General features: G+C 49.6%; 1 protein-coding gene across 3 annotated transcripts in view; it reads right to left on the bottom strand.

The window, feature by feature from the left end:
• Positions 1-18,010, bottom strand: part of TACC1 (transforming acidic coiled-coil containing protein 1) — a 66,132-nt gene that overhangs the window by 24,725 nt on the left and 23,397 nt on the right. For all 3 annotated transcript variants that reach the window (XM_074981900.1, XM_074981899.1, XM_074981901.1), the window contains exons 2-4: positions 17,637-17,752; positions 6,931-8,080; positions 94-154 (exon numbers count right to left, since the gene is read on the bottom strand). In XM_074981900.1, the coding sequence (XP_074838001.1) occupies positions 94-154; positions 6,931-8,080; positions 17,637-17,752 (1,327 nt within the window). The remainder of the gene's footprint in view (positions 1-93; positions 155-6,930; positions 8,081-17,636; positions 17,753-18,010) is intronic.

The following is an 18,010-nucleotide window of genomic DNA, read 5'->3' as shown; positions in this document are numbered from 1 at the left end:
CTGAAAATCCTCCTTCTCAACATACTCTTGTCCCAAACACAAACCCTGCTGACTTCTAAAGAACACAGATCAGAGCCATTTGCTTCACTGTACCTGAGTGCCAACATCCAGGGCCAGGGACTGCATCTCATATTTCTTTGCCTTGCAGCCGCTCCTGCAACGAGAGAGAGACAGAGTCAGAGCCGGCTTTGACGTCCTTGCTGTGGGGGGTGAGGAGAGGTGGAAGGAGAAGGGTGTGCAGAGACAGGCTGAAGCAGATGAAGGGCAGCGCCCATGCTAGCATTCCACGCTGCTGATGGGACAGGCCCAAGCACTCATTAGGAAAATACTTCGGCCAAGCAAGCGCTTAAAACAATCCCAAAAACACAACCCAACTGTTGTTTTCTTCAGAATATTTATTCCTCTGCAAAGGTACAGCCCAGAGCAAGCACCTACAGGAAGCTCTCACCTGCTGATGGAGAGGATTACAACCAGCAATGGTAAGAAGGGTTTCTCTTCCAAGGTCAATGCCCTGAATCTCCAAAGCTTTATCTGGGGTTAAAGGGCACATCGCCCTCCTGTCAGGAGAAAGAGGTCTAACAAAGAGACCCCCAACAAGCCCCAGAGCACGTCTCTTGAGGCTGCATGTTTCTCTGGTCTGTCGCCCAGCTCCCATCGCCATCATGTCTGGGCCTTTCCTAGGCAAGTCAGATCTGCAGAGCCAAGTCTGAACAGACTCCATGGGGTCTTGTGCTCTTCTCCCTTCCCTGGTCGTGGGGCACTCAGCTCGGCTGGAAAGGCAGAATCCATTCACTCCTTTGTGTTTTAATGATCTACCCAGGGACTGTGCCAATGCTGTCTTGCAGCTTGTCCTAAGAAGGTTAAGGTTGGGCTTACTCTGAACTCTTCTCGTGGCTCATTCCAGACCTGGATCTCCCGCTCTCAGGCATTTTGTCCTGGGTTTTGCAAGCGGCACCATGCATGGTAAATCCTGGATGGAGATGTGGTTAGAGGCGTATTTGAATCCTACCACACTGATGACCAAGGCTGTGAATAAACTCTGGAATCAGACCAGGAGCCAGTAGAGAAACCGTAGCATGGGGGCGCATGGGAGTGTGTATTTCCAATTACCAGCCCATTCAGGAGCCAGGTAGCTGCATTCTGCTTAATCCACTGTCCTATCCATATTCAGCAAGTGCGGCTTCACTTTCCCATCATGTTGCAACCTTGCTTTAGGCCCTGCAATGAGCTCTGCCTGGATTAAGGGTCCATTGTCCCTTGGACTCCATGGTGATTCATTTCAACCGATGGGTTAAACAAATCTAGCAGACACCACTGAGCTCCAAGAGCCTGATCCAGCAGAAAATGCTACAGGAACAAGGTATTATGGAGAAGTGCACTGACCTCTCACACTGCGCAGCAAGTCACGTCTCACCATCCTGGAAGTTAGTAAAGTTTCCCCAGCACCTCACTGCCTCAGGTAGAAATCTACTGTACCAGCTGTTGGGCTGTGGTTCCCCAGAGGACAAACACGTACTGAGCTTAAGACAGAGCTGGTGAGGGTCCATTACAGACACCTCTAGGAAGGCTCAATGACTCCAGTTTTCTCAATGCTCCTTACCAACAACTTTGCAATAGCAAAGTCTGAAAAGTTTTGCAAGGTGGCCTGATTCCGTGACAACGCCCTTCCTCTCAGTTCACTCTCATATCGTCCCTCTCTGGTTCTGTGCCTCTGCCCAGTCTCCACCATACTATTCTCCCCATGCCTACTGCAAAGCCCCGCCCAGTTTCGCTTTCCTCCCCCCAGGTTCTTCCGCAAGCACCTGAATCTCAGGTCCAATGGGGCCCTCCTGAGGTGCAGGAGAGGGTCACCACAGGACTTGCCAGGAGAGAGGTCTCACACCATCTGGTAGCCAGGCTGCTCAGAGGACCATCTCCCCTGGTGTGCTACCCACAAGTGGTGAGGAGCAGAAGCACCAGGCTAGGCTGCTCTCAGCTGTCAGTTGCTGTTATACACCTCCCATGAGGCAGCAGAGTTTTGCTTCTCTGTGAGAGACGCACTTGTGCTCTTCTGCTGTTGTTGTAGTCCCGGGGCTGGACTATGACGTGACCTCCATGGTTTCCAATCAGCAAACCCTGAGGTATCAGAGTCCAGACCCACCAACAAAGGGCAAAGGGACGGCTGCCCCAGGCCTGGTATTTCAAAGGGTCCTGCAGCTCCTTTTCGAAAGGACCCCGGCTACTTCGAAGTCCCTTTATTCCTATGAGCAGATGGGAATAAGGGGATTTCGAAGTTCCCGGGTTCCTTTAGAAAAGGAGCCCCGTCTGGATGAGCCGCGCGGTGACGAGCCGCGTCAATTTCGAAGTGCCGCAGCCACCCGCATGCTAATGAGGCGCTGAATATGTATTTCAGCGCTTCATTAGTAAACTTCGAAATGGACATTTGCATGGCCATTTTGAAGTTTTGGGCTAGTGTAGACACAGCCACTGAGCCCACCTTTTCTGTGCTGGCAACCCAATGGGGCTATGTTTACACTGCAGAGCTATTTCAGGATACCGTTGAAATAGTTACTTCTCACCTTTGGAACGCACCCATTATTTTGAAAAAAGAAGGAAACCTGGGTCTTCTCCCCACGTTTGCCACCAACCCACAGTAGGACTTTCATTCACTTCTGTTTTCTGTTTTCTGTTTCCCCTCTTCCGCTTTATTTACAGTTATCTATTTACAGTCAACTCTTTCATATCCAACACTCTATCATCTGGAACTCCCAAATAAACAGCATTTTAACCATAAGTAAATTTTAGTTACTTTTTCTATCAGTGAAGGATCGCGAAGGGAAATACAAATAAACACAGCAAATTCAGTATAAGCTTACAGTGTGCAAATACTTCAGTTGTTTGTAAATAAAGTCCTCCACATTTTTTTTCTTAATGTCTGATCTTGTTTTTCCTTTGTGTTGTGCATTGCTAGATATACCTCTCTAGTATCCAGAATATTTGAGTATCCAGCAACCTCCTGGTGTTGAGGCTGCCAGATATAAAAGAGTTTACTGTAGATGGTACAATATCAGAGGCAGGCATTGTCTCTGGCAATGAGTCTGCACAGCACATAGCAGAACAGAGCCGTGATCTTGGCTGGGCTCTAGGTGGTACTGCAGTATGCATAATTAACATTCATCTTTGCACTGAGGCATTCAGCCTCCACCCTGCCTATAGAGAGGCTGTTAACCTTCTTTTTGCCAATCACTAGACAGGGCCAGTACTAGTTAATAAATAATGCTAATAGATCCCTTGTTGTAAGTTGCTGGTCCTTCCAATAAAGCCTCATTTATTTTACTGTGCAGAAGATCTGCACTGAACCAGGTAATCCCTTCCTGCCCGAGCCCTGAAGGCATTACCACTGAAAGCTATGGAAAAGAAAGTTAGGCTTTGAGTCCTTGGGCTCGTCAAAACCTTTGTGAAACTATTTCAGCACACTTTGAATCTGTAGGAAATCATCCCTTCGAGTCTCCAGCCCTCGGAGCCATCCCTTACTTATCATGCTACTTGACAAAGGCTTGTTACATGAGAAGACATCCCCGGGCAAAGAGTCACCCACAGGACAAACAACAAAATTTGTCTCTGCAATGCATGAATCCAGCAGCTAAGCCCCCTAACTCAGTGGTTCTCAACCACGCCGTGACGTTGGAATAGTTTTTATAGTAGGGGTGCCAAGAGCTGTTCAGCCAAACTGGAAACCCTGTATGTAATGGAAACCACTTCAAGCCAGGGGTGTGTGCACATGTCTGCGTGTGCACGCACCTAGTTCCAGCACCAATGCAACCAAGGATATACATATTCCTGGGGGCACATCTTTCCATCTAGACAGTTGCTTAGTTTTACAACACTCTACAAAAAAAGCATTAGGAAAGGTAGTAAAAATGTCAGTGTCGCAAAATGACTTCTTTGTATGTCTCTATATATGCAGCAAACTAAATACAATATTTATATTGCAACTGGTTTATTTAATAATTACAGGGGATAAATGGAAAAATAAGCAATATTGCAGGAATGGAGCACTGGGAGACCTTGGGGTTTTTCATGTCTGATTTTGTTTTTGAGTGATTTTGAGCATGTGAAGTCAACCCCCTGAAAGGGGCATAGTTATCTGGAAAGGTTGAGCACCACTGGCTAACCAACACTCTGATTTCATATACTTTTAGGTCACCTAAACTGGGGTGCACAAAGTGAGGGATGTGAAATTTCACAAGGGGGATGCAGCACAATCAGTTGGTGGGTGTTGGGCTTATCCATCTCATTAAAATGTTGAAATATGTTACTCTTTTTATGCCTGTTTAGTCACATTCTTATAATGATTAATGAAAGCTTTTACATTCTACAAACATTTTCTTACATGCGCCAAAAGGTGAGGGGTTTTTTTCATATGATCATCACCAAAATTCCCATTGGTCTGGATTACATTAGACAGGTTCTGGGGGAGGGGCCTGCCAATTGCAGAGACAAAAAGTTGAGCCTCATGTAAAAAGTTTGTTCACCCTGATCTCAACACACATGCTAGGAAGAGCAAGCACAGACATGCCTATAGTACAACTGCCAGGTCTCTTTCTCAGGCCTTTGCACACAGTCCATCACAAGACTCAGCTGTCTGTTGAAATAAGGTCTGAGAGAGGTGAAGAACACGAGTCAAACAAGGGAACTCCAAAGGCAGGAAGGAGCCAGCATGCCACGGAGAGAAAGGAGAATGCTAATAAACACTGGAAACAAGGAAAACAGAAGACAGTACTTACAACAGAAAACAGAGAAATTTCACTTGCTCAGTAGTCCTGATGCATCAAATAATAGACAGGAAAGAGAAACAGACAGATGAAAGTGGGGAAAAAGAACATGAAAAAGACCTGGATATTATCTCTCATTTGAATAAATGTAACAAGTTGCACAGTTCTCTTTCTTGAGGAGGAACATGCAGATAGGAGACAGTCAAAGTCAGCATTTATTAGTATTGGAGAAGAAGTGAACATTCAGGCAAAAATCCAGAACCCCAGGGACCTAGTCTATTCTGCTCCTAAATAAATAAGAGATGGAACCTGAAACTTTTAAGTGACGGTCCATTGTCTGCTAGCTCTTAACCACTGCAAATTCAAACCTCAAGGAGCTCTGGGGTTTATATGGATTCTTGGCAAGATATTTCTGAAAGATGTCTGAGAGCTCAGTTCATTCTGTTTGCCACATTTTCTCCATTGGCTCCCAGTTAGAAACCATCCGCTGGGGTGTCCCCCTCATTAAATTTCACCTGGACAGCCAGTGAGCAGAAAGGTGGCTTGTTCCATTTGTAATGTCAATTCAAGTGTGGCTTCCCACACTTCCCCATTTATTTCCTGCAGATTCAGCCTACCCCTCTGGCCATGTGAATGGCAGTCAATAATTACAAGAAAAAGGCCCAGGTATTTAGTGGGAAATGACTCTCTTGTAGAGTAATTCTTCCTGCCTGTTCACAAGCTCCGTATCAGAGTTATATCAAAAGATAGAACTGTATTTGGTATTTTGTATCTTGCAAACTTGGAGACTCAAGTCACCTGGAGACATCAATAAGACGCACACCCTGCTTGGAAGAAATCTGAGATACAATGGGTGAAAGGGTAAGAGTGAAATATGCACTCCCAGAGAGTGAATGCAATTCTGCCTGCATTCCCAGTTGGCACTGTGAAACTTCAATACTTACAGGACTACTTTAAACAGCATGCAGTAAGAACTCTATATGCATTCAGAGAATCCCCCACATACGTGTACTGAAATAGCCCTGCAAAGGAAGGCAAAGTGCAGGCTGCCTGGGCAGATGTGATACAACCAACTGAACAAATGGCCCAACTGCTTAACCCCACTTCTCTTCTCTAGTTAGGAAAGAGGAAGTTACAGAACAACCTGCAAAACCAGACATCCATTTGTCTATTACTGGAAAAGGCGCAGATAGCATGGTGCAGTAGCAGTCGGAAAGCCGCCTCCTGCCCAACTTCCATACTCAGTATTTGTTCTGAATAAACCCTTTGACTGTGGGGGATTTTAAACGTCAGACTCTGGAAGCTCAACCACCTCTTCTAACATGCCGTACTTGCAAACAGGACCCACTAGGAGCTGTTGCTTGGTCTGCAGCACTTGCTTCTACCCAAAACACCAGCTACTTGGGCCCTTCTGACTAAGACAAGCATTGATAGGATGTGCCTATACCACAAAGTTGTATCGGAATAATGGCTGCTGTTCCGAAATAATTTTGCAAGCATCTACACAGCAAAGCGGCTACTTTGAAATTATTGCAAAATAGTGGACGGCTTATTTCAAGTTCTGTAAATCTCATTCTACATGGAATAGTGCCTATTCCAAAGTAGATATTTCAGAACAGGGGCTGTATAGACAGGGAATAAGGGCTATTTCAAAAAAGGGGCCTCCAGTCCCACCCTGGGTGCCCTGCTGGCCACTCAGCGTGGAGGCTCTATTTTGAAATAGCTGAGCGCTATTTCAACACGCATTTTGTGTGTAGATGCACTATTTCAAAATAAACTATTCTGGAACAGCTTATTCCAAAATAACACTGCCGAGTAGACACAGCCCTAGCGTATGTGGCATTCTCATCCCAGCAGTTCATGAAGAACCACTGGGTGAGGGGGGAAAAGATACAGCCACCGCGAGGAGAATGTGCAAATTCAGCAGGGCCGGCACAAAATGTAGTGACACTGCAGAATCTCACTGCCTGCCCCAGGGGTTAATCTTTCAGCTCATTCACCAGCACAACTGGCTTGGAGAAGAACAACAGGGCAAAAAACAAGAGCATCACTGCAATTACTCCCAAGACATCTGGGAAACAAACAAGCAGGCTGTCATCCCACAAAGCAAACCTCCGGAGGACTGACCCCACAGAGCACGCACAGAGCAGGAAACGCAGTGCTTGGCACCACTCACGTTATCAAGCGCGACTTGGCCTTCTTCGGAGAGGCTTTGCCGATCGTCGGCTCCTCACCCTGCATCTCCAGAGTCTGAGACTCCAGGATTTCATTGAGATTGTTATCAGCCGTGGGGCAGGAGTCAGAGGTGGTGCTGGCTAAGCTGTTAGTGGGTTTAAAAGGATCTACCGAGTCATAGTTGTTGGGGTCAAAATGATAGGAAGCCTTTGGGAGGGGTGGAGAGTTCTGCAAGCTCAAGCTGCCACCAAAAGGGTTGAAGTTGGGATTGTCCCACTCACTGGGATCCACTGAGTATGAGGCTTTGGGGAGGGACACCTCTGCTGGAGCCTCTTCCAGGCTTTCAGCATTCGTTGGTTTATTGGCTGCTTCTCTTTGCCGTTTAGGGGTTAGTTTGCCGGCAGGTTTCCTGCCGGTTTTCTTTGGCAGGGCTTTCTTGACCTCTCCGTTCTCCGTCCCATCTGTGAAATCAAATTCCAGCTTCAGAGCATGGCCTCTGGTCTCCTCCACCAACTCCACCCCGGAATCATTGGTGTCACTATTAGAAGCCAGAAAGGTTTGTTGAGTTGCAGGGGGAGAGCTTGGTATTTTGGAACCTCCCATCACAAAGGGGTTCATGGTCTCATCATACTCAGCTGGATTGAAGTGGTAAGATGCTTTGGGGACAGGGATGTCCTCTCCAGTTGTTGCCATTTCGGAGTTCTCTCCAGCTGTTTTCTTCCTAAGAGAAGATGGTTTTGCTTTTTTGAACTTGCTCTTGCTTGGCACTGACTCCACAGCAAAAGTTTCAGCCTGTGAATGAGCATCAGCCAATTCTTCAAGAGTGACAACCATGTCTTCTTCTGACATCCCCCTCTCTTGGGTAGCTATGGGTCCATCGGAAGGCAAAGTCTGGTCTGGAGGCAACCCTTCTGAAGACGGAAGGTGGGTTTCTTTTGTGAGCGCTGAAGAGCTATCCAAAGGTGGTTCAATTTCTGGTGCAAACCGTGTCACAGATGAATCTTTATCAAGTTTGCAGTCAGTTTCTGCTTTAGAGTTCTTATCAGAATGGAGAACTGCAAGGGGTGACTGCACCTCATCCTCTGAGTGCTTCTGGCGCACACACTTCTCAGACACTTCAGCTACCAGCTGCTCATCATCTTCATGTAATTCTAAAATAAAAAAAAGCAGATATTAAAACCAGGCCTGCTCTGCAGCACGTGAGCATAGCACCTAGGCATCATGTGAGTGGGTTGCGGATTGGCTTCCCTATGACTTTCCACTTCTCAAAGCTGCTCCAAGATTCAGCGAACCAAAGATCAGTCTGTTTATTTAGACTTAAAATTTACCTCCAGTTGCAACTAGGTTCTGCAGAATTTAAAGTACGCAGTACGGAATCTGAAGGTCACCATATGAGAGAGAATGCCCACACACAGACCAGACCAGAGTCGTTCACCTACAGGTTTCTTAAGGACTCGCATGGTGAGCCCAGCAGCGCAGGAGCTGGTTTGACAGTGGCACTGCTTGCTTCTGACATGCCTGCCTTTGCTCTCCAGAAACAGCCTGATCAATCCTGACAAGCACAGCAACTACTCGGGGCTCATCGGCCACTAAAGAGCATTCCTGTTGCATAATATCTGGGCGGTGATTCTGTGCCCTTTCTAGAGAGCGGATCCAAACCAGGAAGCCAAGCCCAGCTGAATGGTCTTAACCTGTCATGTGCTGTCTTTTATTTTATGCTCCCATTTCCCGCGCAAGGATTGTCTGTTTTCCTGACCATATATTCCCGGAACTGGCTTCTCTGTCAGAACCACAGAGCAGTCCCCTCACAAGTCAGGTACTGGGGAAGGCCATTATGTGGAGACGGTTTTTGTTAACATTAAAATATTGGGTGTTTGAATCAGCAAAGGAGGCATGTGACCAGTCAGTAGGCTCTCCAGTTAGTATTTTAAACATCTGTTCTACTTATAAAAGCTCTGCGCCACTGGCTCTCGCTCTGTTTCACAAACCGCACAGCTCCTGTCATGAGATGTAAGCGGCCACAGTGCAGTGAAAGCAGGCATGTGTATATGCTTGCGGAGCAATAATTCAGAAAGCTGGGGCTGCTCAGAGAACAGAGGGGGTGTTCCACAATGACTCAGTTAGCTCACAAGCAACCCAGGAATATCTCGGAGTTCACCTGCAAGACTCTCTCCCCATCCTTGGAATGTTGCCTGATCTCATTCTCACGGCAGCTAGACCCCACTCTGCAGAAATCCTGCCTTTGTGTTTAGATCATGTTCAACACTGTGCTATCCCAGAATCTTAATCATAGATCCTGACCCAGGACTTACTTATTACTGCGGGCCACAACTACTGCAGTTCCCGCCCTCTGTTCGTCTTCCTAAATCCCTTACATTTTAATGGCTGCTTCTCCTTCAGAGGAGCCTCGTCTGCTCGGCCATCTTGAAAACGACAACTGTCAAACCACGAGATGCAGAAGGGACTATACAGCTGTGGCCTGGACTCTGCATTTTGGCAAGGGCATCTGGCCAGATTTTCCTGTTCTCAGTCAGCACCCATAAGTGAGAGAGAGCATTTTAAGTGCTCATCTCCTCTTGTAACCCCCTGGGCCCACGTCCTGGAAGCCTCTGAAAAATCTGTCCTTGTCTGCGTGTGCAGAGCTTGTCTGAACATCTGACCACTAGAAAATAGCACAGGCGACCTCAAGGACCAGCACTAGTCCTGTGGAACCCTGGTCTCCAGCCAGTACAATGACCTGTGATTCTGTCTCTGACCAGCCAGGGGACATGGTAGAGCCTCAAATCTGAAATAAAGCGAAAGTCCACGCCCCTTCTGCCAGAGGCCACGCCGCTTCTGGAGCACAGAGCCAGGCCCTCTGGTCTGGGGGCCCACGATAGCTGTCGGCCCCTCTGCTTGTGAGCTCTTCCACAGAGATCTGCAACTGGAGGAGGCTGGGAGGGGTAATACTGCTCCCCCAAACAGCGCTGCACAAGGAGAGGGAACATGGGAGCGGAGAGGGTTCCATGCTCCTGTTAGCGCCTAGTGGGCCCCTCACCACAGGCATCAAACAGCGACATTATCTCAAGCACGGGAGCATTCTGCTGCCACGAGCCATCGGATTGGGGAAGGCCCTTCTCTAGGGCGCATCCCTCTGCATGGGACACCTGCAGGTGGCTATTCTGCAGGGCCTTGGCTGCATAGCTTGAATTCCCCCACATAGCCAGAGCACAGAGACCACTCTTGTCCCCCAAGGACCCAGCCTCCCCAGAGAATCAGTCAGAGCAGGGCCATCCTGAGCAGGCTCGGAGCCTGCAGCAACTCCCCACAACAGTGCCCCAGGCACAGGGCAACCCCCCTCCCCCCATGCACACTCCACCCCCACCCCTCCCTCTTACCCCCCTCCACAAACAACTGGGCTGGGGATTACCCGTGGCAGTGGTGGCGGGTGGCAGCGGCAGCAGGAGATCCCCTCACCCCCTCCCCACGCAGGTGGCGCAAGCAGCAGCCTGCTGTGCCACCGCACCCTCCCAGCCCGCTAAGCCCCACGTCTCCACAGGCGGCGGGGAGTGGAGGCCGCTTCCCGTTGCCACAGAGATGCAGGGCTCAGGGGGCCAGAAGGACTTGGGGAAGTGGAGCAGACTGCTGCTCATAGCGCCCGTATAGTAAGTGCAGGAGGGGAGAGGAGGGGACTTGACCCCACTGGCACGCCCTGCCCCACGTAATCCTCCCTCCTCCAGTCTGTCGGATGGCTGGGGCGGCCATCTCAGGGCCCTCCAAAGTCCCCTGCACTCACAGCAGAACCAGGCCCCATTAGTCTAAAGAGCTCTGAAACGAGAAAATGCTCCGACTGCAACGCCCAGTAGGCCTGATTAGGGCCGTGCTCAGCGCAAGGCGGTGCTCTGCAAAGCCCCCAGCGCTAGCCTGTCTCCATCCTGCTTTGCCAGGGCGGCAGGTGGGGGAAAGGATAAACACCAGTCCTCCAGCAGCTCACACCTGGTTCTGCAAAGGGGGCTCAATGCGTCACTCCAGCACTACTCGCCACTATACAAAATTGCTGCAGCCTGAGCCTCCTACACAGCCGATAGCCCAGCCAAAGCCCTCCCCCTGAACCTGGCAGCTGCTGCTCCCCCTCCCTGCATTTCCTTTGACTCCGAGGTGCTCTCCCACCAGTGGCCCAAAGAACGGACATGCATTTCTTCAGGAACTATGACACAGGATGCAAAATGCCAAGGACCCCCACAGGGCCCTCCTTGCACGCAGGACAGGAGGCAATGAAGCAGCAGGCTCAGATGGCTGGGAGTCCACTTACCCCTCCAGCCAGCCTGGGAACTGGCTTGGAAAGAGCCATCCCCAGCGCCAGAGTAAATGGAAGCTATTCCTTGTGGGAAGCTTTCCAGCACTGCCCGACCGTGCCTGGGATGGGGCTGGCGTGTGCTGCTCCCTTCCCTGCGCTGCGGCGCCGGAGAGCGGGAGGCCAGCGTGTGCATTTACGTTCCAAAGAGCATCTCCCCTGCCACACAGCCACCCCCTCACGGCTGTTGCGTGAGTCATGTGTGGAGAATGTGCGTGCGGCTTGTGCACAGACCACCGAGCTCCCCTACCCTCACGGGCGCTTGTCAGAGGAGCCCAAGTGCAGCGCACTCAGGCGATGCGCCTCCAAGCTCGGCTGCTTGCCAGCCTGACTGCGTGAGTACTGGTTTGTATTTAAATTCTACCAACTGCTCCCAAGTGACCTGGAAGGAAACTATTTTCAGACTAGCAGGCTGCTCCCAACGTGAGCCAGGGAGCTGCGTGCACTGACCGGCTGAATGCAGCCAAACCACAACTGCTTCGTGGCAACTCTTCATAACGACTTCTTCTCCGGCTGCCTTGAATGCAAAATGAGCTCCCTAGCTTCTTTGTGCCGCCTGCCAGAGGCACTCCCCCACCCTGCAGCCTGGCTGTGGGAACAGGCCCCGCCGGCGGACAGCCATTCTCTGTGGCTCTAGAATCCATCCTAGACAGGACTCAGGCCTGGTCACTTTCACAGGGTAAGGCAAGAGGAATCCTTCAGCTCAGGCTTTCCACCCATTGCAGAGGGCAAAGCATCCTGCGGCACTCAGCCCCACCGCGAGGGAGAAAGGCTAGTCTTGGGATGGAGGCACACAGCTGAAAGCCTGGAGATGTTGGACTGGGCCCTGCACCTTGCAACCTGGTTGCAGGATGGGGCATTACGAGCTGGGAGCGTTGCACTCGTGCAAATGCCCAAACAAGGTGCTGTGGAGTGGTGATCTGGGCCCCTGGGGTTTATCTCCAGCTCTGCCTCCAAGACCTCTTGCAATTCACTTGCACTCAAGCTTCACCATCTGCAAAACATAGAGCCTGACACTTCCCTAGGTTATCGGAGCAGTGAGCAGAGTTCTCTATAAGCTGAGCGTCTACGCAGACGCCCAGGAGAGATTCATGTGCTGCCCAGTTGATTTTATCAGAGCATCCACAGCCACCAACATCCAGCAGCCTGTGTTTCTATTGGTGGTGCACATCCACACATGCTTTGGTGCACATAACACAATTTATTCTGCCCATGGATGGAAAAAATTTAGAGGGAACACTGTAGGTGAGGCTTTATGTGTTGGGATTTGGCAAAGCACTCTGAGTCCTGCAGGGGGAAGGTGCTGGGTAAAGCATCGGTTCTCAATCTTTTTGATACCTGGGCCAAGATTACTGCCTTCCTAAACTGTGTCACAGAGATGGAAGGGACCAGGTTTGGTCCATGGCCCAGGTCACTGAGAAACATGCCTAGAAAGGCCTCGATTCTGGTCCTGTCAGGGTAGTTGGTTTGATTGTTGCAAGAGGGGAACTGGTGAACATGCTCCCATTTAATACTCTCTTGAACAGAACATGTGTAGAGGGCATGGCAGTGATGAGCATAATACAACGTAAGAACATAAGAGTGGCCAGACTAGGTCAGACCAAAGGTCCGTCTAGCCCAGCGTCCTGTCTTCAGACAGTGGCCAAGGCCAGGGACTTCAGAGGGAATGAACAGCATGAGTAACCATCAAGTGATCCCTACCCTGTCGCCCATTCCTAGCTTCAAGCTAACAGAGCCTGGGGGAGCCTTATATACATGAATAATACCAACAGTACTCACTAGCCTACTGGCTAACCCGAGCATCCTATCCTCTACCATCCCCAAGTGAGTCAATGCAATCTGGCAGCCGCAACACACTGCAAAGAGCTTGCTCCCTTTTTATGAGACACATTCCAGCCAAATGAACCAGCAATGATTTCCCCACAGCCCTGCATTCCAAGTGCCTCGAACAGCCCCTTTACTATCTATAGCCTTTATATTTGACTCATTCTGTGTGTGCCACATATGTACCCCTCCTGAGCAAGGCCAGAGTGTTTGGATTATACACACAGCTCACGCTTTTAAAGCTACACTTTTCTCTGCTGGTTTTTCACTGTTGTTTAACAGAGGCTGGCATGATTAAAGTCTATGCGGCCATTAAGCGTTAGGATACTTGTGAGTCATGCTTTGCAAACCAACCAGCGATAAGTTGTTAACATGCAGCATAACATCACCAGGGTTCCCTGCAAGTTTTTTTTCCTACCCAGGGTGGAATAAATTTTGTTATGTGCACCATGGCATATGGGGATGTGCACCACCAGTAGAAACACAGGCTGCCTGCTGTGGGTGCTCACCTAATCAGTTGGGTGGCACCTGAATTTCTCCTGGGCTTCTGCCCAAGCACTTGGCTTACAGGGAACAGTGAACATGACCCTGATCCACGAGTAACAAGTAAATCTGAGGAAGTGCATTTTCGGCATGAAAGCTCATCACCTAATAAGTGTGCTAGTCTTTAAGGTGCTACGAGGCTGCTTGTTATTTGTGAAGTAAATCCTGGTGAGAGCCGCTACCATCCAGGATCAGCTTTTGTTCCTTATGCTGAATTCCTTGTGAAAAATAACACTTGTGAGAGGGAAGAAGGTGGAGTCTGTAGAGAGAGCGGGGCAGAATTATGGTATCTACAATCTGGGAAGATAAGAAGAAGTGTTAAGAAGATTTTGGGTGGGAAGAGAGAATGCGCACAGCAGCCTTGCCTGAAAAACAAGTGAGACATAAACAGGGTATTTCTGTCTCTGACGATGCAGCGTGCAACGTACTTTTCCTTCTTTCACCTGCCTCTACAAGAGGCCTCCCCCTTCAGTGCTTTTGTCCTTACTGATTTCATAACCTCATTGTGTTTCTACATACTGATGCTATCACAATTCTCTGAGGAGGGATGAGTTTCTCTTCCCATTAACCCAGCTGTGCCCTGGACAAGGCCGTGGCATATCTGTGCATGCAGCTTCTAAGGACAGCAGACATTCCTCAAACATGCTGGGGAACCCAGATCTTGCTGTCCCTGAGACCTCTGTTCCGTAAACACTGATATGTGATCACTAAACTGGTTTGACTTCTGATTCTTGTACCTATTGCAGCTACCATAATTTCCGTGCCGGGCAGCTCACATGCAGTCTGTGCATTGTTTTGAGGAGGGTTTAATGTGCACTTTAGCCAAGGTCCAGCAGCCTTATATCCCAGGAAGCCTTCTAAGCATGGCATTCACATCATGAATGGCCTCACTCCATTGTTTCAAAGAGCTGGGAACGTCCCCGAAGCCTTGCTGGTGGGCAATGGATGGAGCCTCCTAACACAGATTGTTTTTCACCTACAATATTCAGTGTGTTACTGGTGCCAATCTGGAGAGAGAGGGTGACAGCTTCTACCAGGCAACTCCCTGTTCCTGCCTCCCTCCATCAGCAGATCTGAAAGAGCCTGAGTCAGGCATGGCTGGCAGCAGCTGAACCCAGTGGGGATAACATTTGTCCTACATTTGGTTTCCTAGCAATCTGCCCTTGAGATGTGATCTACTGGTGTGAAACTGTCACGGATGCTGAAGATAAAGGAAGGGACGAGCTCGCTGTGAGCTGCCCTTGAAAGGTTACCTTCCAATAAAACCCTGGTGCATGTCCTGGCCATACCATGTGCCATGCAGCACCCAGGAGGAGCTGATTCAAGCACCCAGCAGCAAGACACCTCCTGTTTACCAGCAGTAGTGCTGGCGTGCAGCTCACCCCTGGCATTCAGCTGTCAGTGAACTAGAGCATCAGTACAGCACTTCCTAGATGTCCAACCAGTGAAACTCTCTTAGCAGCAGCTCCTGCCAGTGTTCCCTGTGAGCTGAGCACGTGGGCTGCCACCCAGGAGAGATTCAGGTGCTGCCCAGCTGATTGGCAGAGCTGTCCACAGCCAGCAGCATGTTTCTATTGGTGGTGCACATGGCTTGGTGCACAAAACAAAATTTATTCTGCACACGGATAGATTAAAATTAGAGGGACTATTGGCCCCAGCCTCATGACCTACAGGACAACTGAGGATGACTTCAAGGCTTTGTTTGGGATATCATGAGGAACCAATTCATCTGTGCCCTGAAATATAGCCACCCAGTAGTTTTTAGCAATAGCAATTCTCAGGAAAATTAGTTCCATAGGCAACAGATTTTCCAGGGAAGAATTATTCCTAAAAGCTCTAAGAGACATTTACAACATTTAAGTGTCTTCCCGGGGCCTTACGCAATGGGCTTTCTTGAGCCGGAGTGTTGGCAAAGGTGATAAGAAACACTGCAAAGCAAATCTCCTCAGAAACCCCACCCTCTGTGCCCCCAAACATCACCCTACAAACTGAGAAACTTTTGGCAGTTCTAAGAAGCAAAGGATTGCCCAGCAAGCCCTCAGTGGCCAGAGCAGCCTCCCCACACTCACTATGGCACACTGGCCCAGCAATAGGTCTCTGCCCCAGCAGTAACAGGAGAGCAGGGTCACAAATGTTGGATGGTCAGACTGCTGAAAAGGCCTGGGAGCGGGGTCTCAGTCCTGACAGTATCCGCTTAGTCCCACAATGGCCTGGAACACAGGGCCAGTCACAGTAAGTAGCGGCTCCATCTCTTGAGCGCTCCAGAGTCATTGGCGGCGTTCCCTGTCAGCTGAGTGCTTGGGCAGCCACAGAGCAGTCACAGCACCCACAGCCGGCAGCATATGTTTATATGGGTGGTGCACACTCCCATGTGCCTTGGTGCACATAACAAAATTTATTCTCCTTGTGGATAGAAAAAATTAGGGGGAACCTGGACGTTGGCTAGAGTGTTTTTTCCAGCCACTGTTCTGCAGGATCCTGGTGAAGAGCAGCTGCAGATGAAACACTCTGACAGGACAATGAAGCCCTCGGTTCCCAGCAGCGATCACTGGCTGATTCCTCAACAATGCCGATCAGAGATTTTACCTTACTAAAACGTTAACAGCAGCCAAACTATTAAAAGCAGCTTGTGTGTGACAGAAGTATGTGGATTCTAGCCCTTTTGAGGGCCGTCCGTTTAACAAAGATAAATTCCAATAGCCGTGGCCGTGGCCGTTACTCTTTTCCCTTATGTTCAGTCTTTGGTTTCCTGTCAGAGCAGTGGGTTTTGGCTTCCATTCTAGCACACAATTTATATGCATGAGATTCCCTGTACAGCTCTCCCAATGCCCCTCACTGGTGATCAGTAGGAGTCTGTTCTATTTCAGTGTGAATTCCCCAGGCCATACCTCAGGTCTGTTCATGCACCTCAGTCTTCACCTGTTAATCTAGGTCTGCTCTTAAAGTGCACAGATTGTCCAGCTGTCAGTGTTTCCCCTATTTTTTTCCACCCATGGGCAGAATAAATTTTGTTACGTGCACTGAGGCATATGCAGATGTGCACCACCAATAGAAACACAGGCTGCCCACTGTGAGTGGCTATAGATGCTCTGCTAGTCAGCTGGCTGGCACCTGAATCTCTCTTGGGTGGCCACCCAAGTGCTCAGCTATAGAGAACGCTGCCAGATGCGGTTCTGTTAACTGGACACATTTCCCAGAGCAACTAGAGTGAGACCCCCCAAGAGCCCTTTATTTGCGACTCCCAAATATCAATTCCTGTTCATCTCTGCTCTGTGCAACTGCGAGTATAAAACCCCCTTTGCCCAGACAACAAATTCTCATCTGGACATGTCATGAGGACAGGCTGAGGGACAAAACATCACATCACTATAGTGCAAGGGGGCAGAGTTGTGCCATTGCAAACAGCAAAAGGCCCATGTGCAGGACAGCACCCATCAGTCCTGGAGCCAAGAAGAGACACTTTCTGCCCAGGCAGGTTTTGAGGAGGGAGTTAGGGAGGGCCCTTTGAAACAGAAAAGAGCCTGAAAATATCCATTCTCCCTTCCGGCAGGCTGAGCAGCTTCTGGCTGCAGGCTGCACTCTCTGCCAGGCCATGGGAATCAGCCAGAGCCCCTCTCCGGAATGCAAAAAACCAGATCTCATGGAATCGCCACATTCCTGTTTGCTCTTTATCTCTGCTCTGGGGGGTAGCACTGGGTGTGACCAGTTATTGCAAAACAGCCTGACTGTAACTGTGCCCTGCAAGGGCACGAGCTGAGGAATCAAGCTGATGCGGTCACATCAGTCCCTCAAAACTGTTCAATAAACCGACATTGCGCTAAACTGAACACAGCCCTTTAGAGCAGGTGCATAACCCGACGCATCTGCATTTAAACTCTCCAACCCAGGAACTGCCAACACAAGGCCAGCATTATTCACGGAAACGGCTTCCCCTTCCAAGCTCCTCCCCATTTTCTGCATCCAAAGCAGATTAAAAGGAGACTGGAACATGCATGGCATCTCTTTACCTTGGGTGCTGCCCTCGGCCGCGTCCAATCCCAGCGACAGGTCACAGAACTGCTTGACAGGGGACCGTGATGGGGATTCTGCCTCAGGGGTCTCAAAATTGCCTTCAGAATCCGAGCTGCCAACGAGGGGAGAGAGTGAAGAATTACCACTTTCAAGGGTAGCTCTGAAATGCTTCACATACACTCCCTAAATATCCAGCCAGGCTGGATTCCAGCTCCCAGGCTGACCGGCAAATCAACCAGACTAAAGGTGACATCCTGTGGCTCAGACTGACTCCTTCCCAACACACCAGGCTAACAAATGAGAAAGGTAAAGGAGGTGAAACCATGTTACAGTAAATTCCCCTTGAAACTCCCCTGGTAGCCTCCCACCC

This window comes from Carettochelys insculpta, chromosome 31, assembly GCF_033958435.1.
Source record: "Carettochelys insculpta isolate YL-2023 chromosome 31, ASM3395843v1, whole genome shotgun sequence".
Classification (NCBI taxonomy): domain Eukaryota; kingdom Metazoa; phylum Chordata; order Testudines; family Carettochelyidae; genus Carettochelys; species Carettochelys insculpta.
The sequence above is the reverse complement of the archived record's forward strand: the minus strand, read 5'-3'. Positions and strand labels throughout refer to the sequence as shown.